Here is a 13762-nt window from a genome sequence, read left to right as displayed (position 1 = left end):
TGTGTGGCCATATCTGTATCGATGTGCTGCTTAAATAGGTTATATTTCATGTTGGGTTTTGCTGCTGTTGACTCCCAAGGATACTCCCTTTCTCAGAGGATTCACTAGACCCAACTAATGGATTCCAGTTGTTTGACACAGCATGACTTGGCTCTCTTTGCTTTTCTAAGAAGACCTTAGTTGAATTAGATATGAAGTTCAAAAATCACAACGAGAGACGCTTAGGTTATCAAGTATTTAACTGTTTGTTTGCCCAAAAAGACACCAAGAACCTTTGGAACTTTTTTCTAGAGAGTTTAATGTTCACTTTACATTATAAAATAACAAGTAGGAGTAAAAAAACAGCACTTTGGGTAAAAATTAAAGTACAAATGTTTATAGAAAAGCTTCACTAATATTAAAAAAAAAGACATACAAAAACCAAAATGACAAAGACATCCTCGTGTCAGTGTGCAAATAAGTTTATACAGACAGAAACGCTTCCATATGAGGCTACGCTTCTAGATAAATTATTTAAATAGCATATATCTACACAAAATGAAATACCCTCAACATAAAACAATCAGAATAATTTATCAAGATGGCACAAATACATATCGCAAAACACAGTCAAGGCAACATTTCTTTAATCCTTTACGTTCCCGTTTGGGCTTCTTTTGCTACAAAAATATCTTATATACAGCATATAAATGATAGTAAAAGTCTTGCTTTAAAAAAAAAGAGAAAAAATAGAAGCCAACCAATTTATACTCTGTTGATAAGACAAGTGATTCTCGTGTATTGCTGGTCTCAGCACAAAAAGAACTAATGAGGTAATATTTGTACATAAAGGGTTTCCTTTTTGTTTTCCATTGTCAGAAATTGTACACACAAGCTCAGGCACACCAGCCATGCACACTGCAGAAGTGGAATATTTAGAGATGGTGTTGTTGATGTTTTTTGTTTTGTGGTTTTGGTCCGAGGTTAATCATTCTTAATCTTTAGAGGATCCTGATTTCACGGGTTGCTGCTGACATTTAAAGGTGGAAAAATGAGCAACAGTTAAAGCTATAAACAGTCACACTTACAATAATCTTAGGAAACAGACTGGCCCCTCACATATTAGTTATCCACGTTATATTTGCTCATAATTACTGTTCCAAAGCAGCGTGCCTGCCTCGGGGCCCTGTGCTGTCCTTAATATTGTGCTCTCCATGTTTCTTCTAGTGCTCTTTTCCTGAGAAAACGAATATTTCGGGCCAGCTTTGTGCCTTGGATACACGCACGTGCCTTTAAAAAGGGGGCCGTCACAGGGAATTAAAATCAAATTTCGACTCGGTTATCTCAATAACTGCGCTCATCAGGTGGAACAAATGCACAAACACACATAGCATTCACTCTCTTTGATAGTAACAGTCAGTCCATACTGTCCATTGTCCCTCAAGAGTTCCTTCAAAGGGTAATCTTACCCTCCAAACTTAACAAAGTTCTCCTACTGTTTTCTTCATACTGAAACAAGTATATCTGAGTCCACAGCAGATGCATATTAATACACAAAAATATCTTTTCTTAAAAAAACAACAAAAACAAACAGAAACACTCTTCCCTTTGGTCCCTCATCCAAAGAGGAATACCGACAACAGTTCAGGTGTGCAAAGCAATAAAATGTGGCCCTCTTTCAACGCAGATCAGAGCAAACAGAGTGAGAGAGCCAATCGTCTTCTGAGCAGAGCCGTGCTCAAAATTTGAGTTTGGTGCTGTGGTGCAGAATTTACTTTCATTTGGCTTAGACTCCTGAGGTCACCTCACCTCACGTTAGCTCGCTTGCTCTTCATACCGCCAACGCATATTTCTCAAAGGAAAGGGAGTTAAATAAGTTGATCCAGGTCTCGTTTCATACTGATACATTCTTCTAAAAGGCTCTGTGCTCCGATTATGTATCTGAAAGGAGTCGCAGATAGAAAGCATGTTAGGGATAAAGTTTCAGGCGATGGTAAGTGGTTTCAAATACATCTAACCTTCAAATGTGTGCTTACCTCTGCATTCGTATTTGAGGTCTGAGAAGTAAACCATCTCCTGAGAGAAGACATACAAGCCTAGTCGCCCACCGGCGTAGGTTTTGTCGTAGATGTTTCCGGAGTCAGCCATGATTCTCTTGCCTTCATACATGACCACTCTACAAAATAAAATACAGTCAGTGGAGCGGTGGAGAAGTTTTAAACTATGCAACTGAATTAAAGAGCTTTTTTTTTCTTCTTCTGGGGTTTTGGTCTCACCTGATAAGTCCAGTCTTGGGTCTGTGGGTCAGATGCCATCTGTAGGCAGTGAAGTCTTTCCAGCCAATATTCTTGGGGTCGTGCCACAGAGTGCGCACCTAAAAGTTACAATTAGCAAAAGTTACAATGAGAAAAGTCTCAAACGTTTTTACTAAGTTACGCCTCGAACTCTGAGTCAGTTCAGCTGTGCTCACCTGTCCTGGGGTGTCTCCGGTGTGCCACAGGGCGTTCCTCAGGTGCTCACCGGGCCCTGTGGTGGAGTTGACCACTTTGATTGACAAGCCGGAGTAGCCCTGAGCTCTCGTGGGTGTGTTGGACCAGTACGTCTGGGTGATCTGTTTCCACATCACTGTGTAGAAGCGCGAGCTGGACTGGTAGCCAAACACGAAACCAGCGTAGTCATCGTCTCTGTCCGTGTTGATGAAGAACGTTCCACTGAAGTCCACCGCGCTGAACTCATCATAACCTGAATTTTAAAAAAAGATGGGTTAGTATCAGTTTGCTACCAGTTTGTGTCCATTGCAGCAAAACGTCTGTCTATATGTTACATACCGACAGCAATGCCAGGGTCGCAGTTGACAGTCTGGACCAGCTCCTTGCCCTGATGCCGGACAACCCAGTTGGGGTCGATCTGGGAGGTACCCTTGGGGTCCAGAGGAACCATCTGGAATCTGCGGAAGTCGGTTTCACTGATGGCAAAGTTTTCCGGGCATACATCATGGATGTCCAAAACATTATCTTGGTCAAAATCATCTTTGCACACATCACCACGTCCATCACCTGAAAGGAAAATAAATACATGGAAATCAAAAAAATGCTCTACAAACAAAGATTTATAAAATCAAGGCACCAGCGTTTTACAGGACTGTTAACCGAGAGATGGCCTTACCATCAGAGTCCACCTGATCAGGGTTAAAGGCCAGTCTGCAGTTGTCTTTGTCATCTGGAATGCCATCATTGTCATCATCATGGTCGCAGGCGTCACCCTTGCCATCCTTGTCGTGGTCTGCCTGGTTCGCATTCGGAATGTAGGGGCAGTTATCCAAGTTGTTCTGGTGACCGTCCTCGTCAATGTCCTGGTTGTTGTCGCACTTGTCTCCCACGCGATCCGAGTCAGAGTCGATCTGCAAAGAGCAAAATTCCTTTTTGATGAGACCCTCGCACTCACTTCACATAATTCCCTCCTCTGTTTTTCATCAGCCTCAGTACGAGAGGCGCTGCCCTGGTTGCGATTTTAAAAAGCAGACCCTTGTTTTCAGGTATGCAAGCAATGTCCCTCCAGACAAAAGAAGAGAAAAGAGAAGAGGGAGCACTGTGCTCGTTTTCTTTAGAGCTGTCACATTCCTCTCTTGATTAAAGCAGATGTGATTTAACCTTGTAAGTCCCCACAGCAGTGAAGTAGAAGTGAAAGATGACGTTACCTGATCGGGATTGTGCTCCAGAGGGCAGTTATCGCAGTGATCTCCAACGCCGTCCCTGTCGGTATCTCTCTGGTCCACGTTGTAGACATACGGGCAGTTGTCATTCTCATTCAGGATGCCTGTTGAGCAATTTTGATTTAATTTTTAGCCTTCGCAAACTGGGCAAATGCTTTTTTTTGTTTAAAGATTAAAGAACGAATATGGAGAAATAACTTACCATCACCATCAATGTCAACAGCACAGGCATCACCCTCTCCGTTGTTATCAGTGTCTGTTTGGTCAGTGTTGGCTACATGTACACAGTTGTCACAGCTATCACCAACATCATCCCTGTCTGCATCATACTGGGCGGGGTTGTACACTCTTGGACAGTTGTCCTAAAGTAATGGAAAGATCACAGTTTAATTACTAAAACGGGTCACGACTCAGAGAAGCCATATTTATAGGAATAAAACTTTCCTCTTCCAGACTTCTTTTTTTCTTGCTTAAGCTGGAATGTGATATTCCACTGGTGATTTTTTTTTACCACTGCATATTTCTTGCCCAACTTTCCGAATCCACACTAAGAATTATGGGCAACAAGCCACGTCGTCCTCAATTCTGGGTTTATGCAGAAATTATATTACGCTACTCATCTGCTTACTTACTTTCCACTTTGACTCTATGGTGAAAGCACATAAACACGAAGACTTTGCATTTCTACCGCCCAGAGGAAGGATGGCTGCAGCTGATTACTATGTCTGGTCTCCGAGGAAAGCGTGGCTAAAAAAGAAACTGCCGTGATTACTCACCCTATCATCGGGGATCCCATCATTGTCATCATCGTGGTCACATTCATCACCCAGGCCATCTTTGTCATGATCTTCCTGGCCGGAGTTGGGAAGGTTGGGGCAGTTATCCTGTAAAGAGACAAAAGGAGAGGTTCAGGAGGCAATCATCACAATAATAGAGTGCACATGGATAATAACGGCCTTTGTGTATTTTTGTCCATGTGGGGTCTGGCGTACCTTCTTGCAGTGATAAGTGGCATTTTCCACACACAGCAGGTCAGTGTTGGGCCATCCATCCAGGTCACTGTCCTCTCCGCAAATGCGTCCATTCCCGGCATATCCTGGCTTGCACTCACAGCGGAACATAGACTCGGAGAAGACACCCAAGTAGATGCAGTTTGCATTTTTATGGCAGTTGTGGCTTCCGTCCTTGCAAGGGTTGCGAGGAACGCAAACCTAAGGAAAATTACAGATGATTAAAAAACATGCAAGCTGCTAGTGAACCAGGCATCAACAACAACAGAAACAAAACAGATTTAAGTAATAATCCAAACCTGTTTTTTAGCAGTTGCCTCTGCCACACCTCTTCCAAACGGCTGAGGACCAGAGAAACGCGGGGGACAGGGAAGACAGTTGTAACCCGGCTCCGTGTTTTCACAACGGTGGACTCCGTTATGAGTATGGCAAGCATCGGGGACCTCTTTGCATTCGTCGATGTCTTTGCAGGTGATGCCGTTCCCTGTGTAGCCGGATGGACACCTGCCACACTTGAATGAGCCGTCTCGGAAGCTGGTGCACTTTGTGCCTGGGAAGCAGGGGCTGGAGAGACAGCCATCTGCAAAGACAAAGATTTCCTAACTTAAGAACGAGGCTCTAAATTGTGCTGCATGTTTACGTTAGGGTAATATGCTCAGATGCTCACCAATAGGACACTCCTGTTTGTTGCAAATTTGAGATTCAGAAGCATCGCCGATACAGTCCTTTCCGCCATATTTGGGGGCAGGGTCGGAGCAGAGACGTTTACGGGTCTGAACCCCTCCACCGCAGGTAACAGAGCAGGTGTCCCAAGGTGACCAAGGTCCCCAGCCTCCATTGACTAAGGCGTACAAAAAGAAATTGTTTTTTTTTGTGCCCTGTGTAATTATGCAATATATAATTCAATGGTGGCATTTTACTTACTAGGACAGGGCGACTTCCTGCAGACTTTGGTGTGACGTCCCTCTCCCTCGCAGTCCTTGCCGCCCATCTGGGGTGTGGGGGAGTTGCAGAGGCGAATTTGAGTCATGACCCCTTCACCGCAGGTCACAGAGCAGGAAGACCAGGGTGACCAGTGGCTCCAGCCTCCATCCTGCTTGACTGTGAATGGACGTGTACGCCATTAATTCATCATGTTCTGGGAAAATGTACTGTAACAACGTCAGCATTAAGAATGTTTGGCGACTTACAGCGTTTGTCACATTCTTGTGGGTAGCAGTCACGGGTCTGCACAGAGGTGCCCTCACACTTGCTGTTGATGCGGTCGCAGGAGCGGCCGCGCTGCTGGATGCCACGGCCGCAAGTCACAGAACACTGGGTCCACTCAGACCAGGCGGACCAGCCGTCTTCTGCGTAGTCGCTTGCTGTAGAGGGAGAGGAGGCATAAATGATTGGGCATGAGGGGTTGTTTCTTTGCTGGAAAGTCATCGAGGAAGGAAATCTGATTAAAGTCAGAAAAAATTAAAAACCTACGTGTTCCACAGCGAGGGCAGCACTCTCCGTCGGGCACGGTGGCATTAGCGCATGGGATCAGAGGGCAGGTGATTTTGCGACACACGGTAGCAGAGTTCTGGACAAAGGAAAACATTAATTAGTACAAGTATAATGAGTTAGCAGGAAGGGGAGAAAAAAACAAGGCTTTGCTGGTGCTATTCCAAGCCTAATTGATATATTTCACGATGGAGTGATCTTATCAGCGACATAACACTCCTACTGTGTTGCTACAAGACATAATCCTCACTGAACACCCAAGTCATTACACAACACGAGCAGAAAAAGCTGCTCTCTTGATGCATTCAGACAAAGTGTTGATAGCCTTCAGGCAGGAGCAAGGTGATTATAAAGGCAGGTGATAATGTAAACAGGATTATGACTTTACTGCAGCGGGGACGGAGGAAGCTCGGCTATGGCTTCCCCCCGACCAATCCGGCATTCCAGCAGGTGTGATGATGCCTACCTGGCAAGTGCACTCGGTGCAGCTATCGACGGTCCATTCATCTCTGTCCTGGCGCATGATGCCGTTGTGGATGCAAACTCCTTTGCGCAAATTCATAGAATTTATTATGGAACTGCTTTCCTCAGCCTGGAGGGAAGGAGGGACAGAAAGGGGGTTAATTACTAAGGATGGAAAACTTTCACTTTGCCAAGGTTCCAGTACAAATGAATCACTGACCGATGCCGTGATTAAGACATCGCTTGAATTTAGCGAAGCAGTGCAAATACCGCTGACAGCCAAACATATTTGTGTATTCACATGGGTCTCATTAAGGACTTGGCTGGGGACAAGTCATTACAGCGACAAGTGGCTACACACTGGGAATGCATTAAGTGGAAGCAGAGGAGGAGAGGGAGCGGAGAGGGAAAAGAGGGAGTGAGTTATGACAAAGAGAAGATCCTAATCGCCTTTTGCACTTACCACTCTTTGGAGCTCCTTTGACAGCTGTCTAACAACCGTATTGAGTCCCTTGAGCTCATTAAACATGTTGGCAATGTCTTCACAGGAGAAGCCGCAGACGGACTGCAGATCTGGACGTGGGAAGGAGGAGTTCATTGAATTATCTCCACTTTTAAATTTATACCTGCCACAAAGATTTGATTTATTAGAGAAGACAGGTGTTACCTTTGGCTTTGTGACCAGTGTAATCGGTCCTAATGGCAGGGCTTGAGCCATTGACTGGATTATCCAAGGTCATGACATCAGTTAGAGCAGCTTCAGGAGAGAAGAGGGGAGAAGTCTAAGTCTAATCGTATGCACACTATACTGATGTTTTATTTATGCATTTTTAAGACTTACCTCCAGTTTGGCATCCTTTATTTCTCAGTATGGCATCCAGAGTTGTACCAAAGACAAAGCGCACATTCTGGAGTACTCCCTGAAATAAGAAATCGTAAATATTTAAAGACACAATATAGTGCATTAAATGGTATTTTGGTTTATCATTACTGTTACTGGTTTTTTTCCCCAAAATAAAGCACATCTTACGAAAAATTTGTCCTTTAGAGCTCCCTTTCCGATCCTGAGTCTGGCTGTGTCTGCCACCTCCTGGGAGAAAACTTTCTGGATTGGCACTTCCAACTCTGAATCGCTGATCTCTTCACAGCCGACGAAAAGTTGCGCCCGGTCATCCTGAACGAACAGGGTGATGTTCTTCCATTGCCCGGTGGCCAAATCGACCTCATCGATAGACACGACCTGCTGCTGGTCAACCGTGGAGTACACCAAATCCAGCGTGTTCGCCTTCCCGTTGGAAATAATCTCGAAGATGGGCCCGGATCCGTCGGTTTTTTCAACAGTTAAAAGGCTGCCTCTGGTTTTTTTGAACTGCTTCAGGTTGACCAGGAGAAGGAAGCCCCGCTCTGTTTGGATGGAGTCGAGGAGGTCCCTGAAGGAGCTGTCGGGGACGGGGGGGATCAGGTTCGCGTTCAGGACCTTGTACGCAGGGCTGTATGGGTCTTGTCCTTTGACCATACTCACGCCATGGTGTCTCTTATTTACCCGGGCCAATTCAAATAAGTCATACACACTGTTATCATCCCGGCTCTCTGCGGTCAAAGAAAAGAAAAGCAGCATTTACTTTTTTTCCCCCTTGTGTCTCATAACAGGTCACAGAAAACAAAGAAAACCACAAAAGAATAGGCTATAACACGATAACGTTACATGTAAAAACAACAACCAAAAACACGTAAATGCATCAATTTTATCTTTAATGAATTAGCTGAAAACCACCTTCAATTTGCCTGCAGTTTTAATATGAAACAAAAGATCTTTAAAAAATCAACAACAGGCAGTTTTTCCATTCTCACCTGCCAGCCGTGCGCCCTCACAACTCCAAAGCATCAAGAGCAAAAAGATGCCACACAGCATCATCTCGAAACCTCAAGTGAACCCTATCGCAACCAAAGAATAACAAACAGTTAGTGGAAACATCCGGACAAGATCCTGTGCATTAATAAAACATCAAATAATCGTCTAAAAATTATTTACAAACCTTAAAAAAGAAAAAATACTACTGGAAGCTGGATAAAGAGGAAGAAAAAAAGTCCTTGCTATTCCTATTATTTATCCTGTTCTCCTCGTTCAGCTCTAACAGAAGCTCAGTAGATAGTAAAGTCTGCTTGAGCTCCCGTTTATTCTGATGCTTCCACTTATTCTACTGACCTATCCGGTGGATATAAGCGCTATTTAACCAGTTTAAGCACATTCCTGAATCCACTCTGGACCAATCGGAAGAGAGAGGGACGGACTTATTTTGTTACCTCACAGCCAGTCAGAGGAATATCCGACACACACACACACACACACACACGGAGGAGGGAAAAATGCATTCCTGAGCAGAATTTCCATCATCGGACAAGTATTTCATCCACGCGCTCAAGCCAAGACTTGGCCGTTTCCGGTCAAATAAAAGTAATTATTCGTCAAATAGTCTTAATTTCATTTAAATACCATTTTCGGATGGGAAAAGTATATATTAATATGACTGAATATGATTCAAAGGCCAATAATCTTTCTAGACTGGTAATCCAAAACCTGCTATGAATGGATTTAAAAGCCATATAAAACATTAAATTATATTCCATACCCTGCACTCACGTATTAATGCGAGCCTATATTTATTCCTGACGCGCAGGGCATCATTACTGGCTAAAAAAAAAAGTCTCCCTGCTTATTCTTTTGTTATTACTCTGGTGGCCACCAGGGGACTCATTGAGTAACGAACACAGTGTACTGGTCAGGGGAAGTGAGAGATATGCTGGAAGAATCTTGTCTAAATTTCTTTGTACCAGTGATGTGTGGAAAGCAAAATATTTAAAGGGGTGTCCAGGAAAAAGCGTGGTTTTACTTTTGGAAAGAGTTTATTACTAAATATACAATACATTTGTGACCTACGCACAAAAAGTGGAAAATGTAAATGCTGAGGATACCGAGGACAGAATATTTTCTCTAGGAGAAAATAGAAGCAAATATTTACTGTGGGTTAAAGGGATGTGCAACTATCTGATAATGTTACATGAAGAAAATCCCTAAAACACATTTTATTTTGTTTTAAACTAGTGTATTTTATGACGTGTTGTTAGTATTATGTTTGTTTGGACAGATTTTAGTCTATAGAAGTGGCTGAACACCTTTGTCCATTATTTAGGTGCATTTACCAGTGCATTCATATAAAATATGACGTATGCGTTTGTACACCATTTTGCATTTAATCTATCTTCCACAGCATGTCTTTTGTCCTGCCTCCCTCCCCTCGCCTCCAGCCGGTCACCATAGATGGCTGCCAGTCCCTGAGTCTGGTTCTGCTGCAGGTTTCTTCCTGTTTAAAGGGAGTTTTTCCTTCCTACTGTCACCAAGTGCTTGCTCATGGAGCGTTGTGTGATTGTTAGGGTTTCTTTCTAATATTTTAGGGTCAACAATGCGATTAATACTAATAGAAAAAAATAAAGTGAAATCATGAAAATAGTGTTTGTTAAGACAACAACTTTGTCCACCATGTTAAAGGTTAAAGCTTTGTGCCTGTGTCTCTCTTGTCTTTCCCACGCCACCACCAAGTAAAGACAGTCCTCTTCACAGAGACTTGTTCAAAGTTTGCTGCATTTGGTGTTTTTCACTGTAAATGACTGTCTGCTAACTCTTGCAGACTCTTGCAGACAGGAAAGTTGAGGAGAGAGAGCGAGAGTATGACAGAGATTAAAGGCTTCTGGAAAAGCGAGGGAGCTGAGGCGTCTTGCGTGCTGCGAAGACTTTGATTCTAAAATAGAGCAGATGACTAGAAATAGGTTATGGAGTTCTAATTGAGATGAGACACATCTGGATACCTGTTCTGTGGCCAGTGTGTACATACCGCAGGAATGCAACAGTTTTATAACCCCCTGGCATTTCTGTGACATACAGGATTTACAGCGTGTACTACTCACCTTAGTGAAACATAAGTCTACAGGAGGTGATGAGGCAGCAGTGGATTTTAAAAGGTCAAACTGCTATTGAAGTGGAAAATGGCTTCGGGGATGTGAAATGGGATTAAGGTGGGACAAGAGACTCTGGTTTCATGGAAAAGAATTTGGGAGATATCGTATGTAGGTGTGACTGGACACATTTCACTGGTGGGCGTACCTGTGAGCTCATAGCGCGGGGCAAGTACTGATGAATACCCAGTAAGCTGAGCCAAAACGGAAACGGCCCATAGATAGCAAGTGTTTACTCCAAGTGTATTCCCAGGCCAGTTTCTAAAAACTGGGGGTGCTCAGAAGCAGTGTCCGTGGGTGGGTGTTCGTTTGTGTTTAATCTGCTCTTTTTCCACATGGATAAAACTACCTCATTTTGTTGAGTTTATCTCTGCCTTACTGGATAAATGTATCTGTTTTTGTGCACCAAACCAAGCTGAGTTCCAAATAACTTCTGCATTTATTGTTTAAAACACTAGGAAGTTTTTTTTTCTACAGAGATATGTGTTTATTTAAACGCTGAGAAAACCACTTAACGCACTCCATGTTTGTTTATAATAAAGTGATGAGCAGCAGCAGTTACCCTGTTATGTGTGAATTTCATAGATATTATATACCACAGAAGGACAAATCATTTCCCTTAGCACTAGTGCTCTGATGATGTCATACTCAGATTGCTACATATTATCAGTGTCAAATGTTTATCATGGAGGCTGATGATCAGTTCAGATCAGATCAGTTCATCATGATCAATGATCAAGCACTGTTTCCATAACGTGCATGAATCAAAGTTTCAAAAAGACGTGAGGCAGAGAGACCGATATAACAGAAAATTCTTACTCTGTAGTTACTGTAGGCCTTGCACTGGCAACAGGCAGTCCAACAGTCAAACAAATCAAAACTAATGACGCAGGAAAGCAGAATACAAAGGTAGGAAGAGCGCTATGGCAACGCAGTCAATCTTATGGAACTACAGCGAGAGCTGCGCTTTATATATACAAAGGAGAAGTGATGACACACACGCTGCACAGTAAGACAACTTGTGAAGAGTAACAAAATGAAAGAAAAACTAATAGAAATGATAAAACAAAGATAAGATATGCTTTATTGCAAAAGGAGGTTTTAGTTGGAAGGCACAAGTAGAAAGGTTAAATAACAGTATTCACATCCAAAATGATATAAAGGATCCAATAGTAGCTCAACTCAAAATGAGGTCAACTAAAAAGATTAGCAAAAAACACTATAGTTAGGTTAACATAACTGGCCTTCCCTGGCAATTAACTCACAAGAGCATATACAGACATAGTTTAGCCTACCAGATACAAGACAGGAGTGTTACACAAACAATAATACATAAATCCAGATACCCTACCAGGACTACAGTCAACAAATTCCACACAGTCCCCATATCCCAGTGTGACGTCTCCTGAATCCAGTCCATTGTTGAATTTTTCCATTTCCTGCATGTCTTGTATAAAAGGCCTTCTCACCTAGCTTACCTAGCTAAGCTTTGGAGCTTGGGGGAAACTGTAAGTATTAATATTATAAAAATACAAAAACCACAGCACTGTTTGCTAAAACAACTTCCTTAAATAAAGTTTATATCAAAGAAAAGTTCTCTGTCACCTTATTTAAATGTTTGTATGAAAAATAAGTAGCTAAGCTAGCAAAGAAAAATGCTAACAATCGAGGGTGTTTGGTGGAGCTGCCATAGGTGGAAAGAGCTTAAACACAACCTAAAATAGCATGGTTTAAATGATCCCAGTCTTTTACATCACAGTGAGCTTAAGGTTGGTTAAAGCAGCTGTATAAAAATATAATTGGGAGGTTTTAATGCTACGACAACAAATCCACCTGATCCAGTCATATCTGCTACATTCTGTTAATATCAGTAGTGATTGAGAGCATTTACAGCGTGCGTTCATCAGATGGAGCACTAAGCATGAGCTTATAGGACTATAGCTTTTAAAATGTCAAAGTACAGGGAATCATGCTATTGCCGTAGTTAGCACTCACAGCTCAATAAGAAGGCTTTGGTTCACCAGCCTGGGGCCTCGCTTTGTGGTGTTTAACTGTTTTTCCTGCGACTGTGAATTTGTCTTTGCAGGTTTCTGGTTTACACATTCAAAAGGTATGCATGTTAAGTTAACGAGTGATTCTAAAACTGGATTGTGGTGGTGCGGTTGTGTCTGTCACCCAGCTGCAATAGGTTCGATTCATGGCTAAGAAAGTGAATGAATACTTGTTATTAATCTCTGGCTCTCTTCCACAGCACGTCTTTTATCCCATCTTCCTTCTCTCTCCCCAACCGGTCGCAGCAGATGGCCCCGCCCCTCCCTGAGCCCGGTTCTGCCGGAGGTTTCTTCCTGTTAAAAGGGAGTTTTTCCTTCCCACTGTCGCCAAAGTGCTTGCTCATAGGGGGTCATATGATTGTTGGGTTTTTCTCTATATGTATTATTGTAGGGTCTACCTTACATTATAAAGCACCTTGAAGCAACTGTTGTTGTGATTTGGCGCTGTATAAATAAAACTGAATTGAATTGAATGGAATTGCTGAATGAACCTTTGGGTGTGTGTGATGGCTGCATGCAACCACACAATTGAAATACTTGTGTAATATTAATTTTATCTTTTTCTCTTGTGTTTACATTGTGCTCTAAAGCTTCTGTGATCATAAGTTAGCCAATTTAATATTTTGAGTTTACCTGTAATGCATAACAGCACTAAGCTATAGTCCAAATGGTGGCATAGACTCTTTTTTGCATTGTTTGTTATTTTATATGGGTATATGCTATATTAATTATATTTGTTCTGTTTGAGTTACCTGGCTGCCGCTCCAGTCCTTCCTGGTTTGGGTGAAAGAGGAGGCTGAGGGTGAAGCTGGTTTAAATGCAGAAGCCAATAAAATGGACTGAACCTATTGTGATAATGTCGGGTCGAATGGGGTTCTTCTTGAATGATGGTTATTGGTTATCTCTGTACTTTTCACCTTTGGCGTATATAATGGTTTATTCATTTGCTATATAACTGGAGCTGTTTCTCATTTGGGGAGGTCAGTTTGTTGAGTTATGTTTTGTTAAGTGACTTTTGAGTAGAGTTTTGTTAAGTTAACCTCTTT

The 13762-nt window shown here is 42.6% G+C and overlaps 1 protein-coding gene across 2 annotated transcripts; it reads right to left on the bottom strand.

Moving 5' to 3' along the window:
• Positions 1 to 288: 288 nt before the first annotated feature.
• thbs1a (thrombospondin 1a) lies at positions 289 to 8865 on the bottom strand. 2 transcript variants are annotated; one of them, XM_005453265.4, is made up of 22 exons: positions 8691 to 8865; positions 8506 to 8589; positions 7685 to 8244; positions 7496 to 7574; positions 7322 to 7411; positions 7118 to 7227; positions 6659 to 6784; positions 6175 to 6271; positions 5892 to 6065; positions 5626 to 5802; positions 5369 to 5542; positions 5001 to 5281; positions 4684 to 4902; positions 4468 to 4575; positions 3894 to 4053; positions 3677 to 3795; positions 3145 to 3379; positions 2808 to 3035; positions 2450 to 2721; positions 2256 to 2353; positions 2016 to 2155; positions 289 to 1920 (listed from the first exon to the last, which is right to left on the bottom strand). In XM_005453265.4, the coding sequence occupies exons 2-22, from the start codon at positions 8567 to 8569 to the stop codon at positions 1913 to 1915; spliced, it is 3519 nt and encodes a 1172-aa protein (XP_005453322.1). In that variant the 5' UTR covers positions 8570 to 8589; positions 8691 to 8865; the 3' UTR covers positions 289 to 1912.
• Between the last annotated feature and the right edge of the window lie 4897 nt (positions 8866 to 13762).

The sequence above is a fragment of the Oreochromis niloticus genome, linkage group LG19 (genome assembly GCF_001858045.2).
Source record: "Oreochromis niloticus isolate F11D_XX linkage group LG19, O_niloticus_UMD_NMBU, whole genome shotgun sequence".
Taxonomy (NCBI): domain Eukaryota; kingdom Metazoa; phylum Chordata; class Actinopteri; order Cichliformes; family Cichlidae; genus Oreochromis; species Oreochromis niloticus.
Note: the sequence above shows the minus strand (reverse complement) of the source record. Positions and strands in the feature narration are given on the sequence as shown.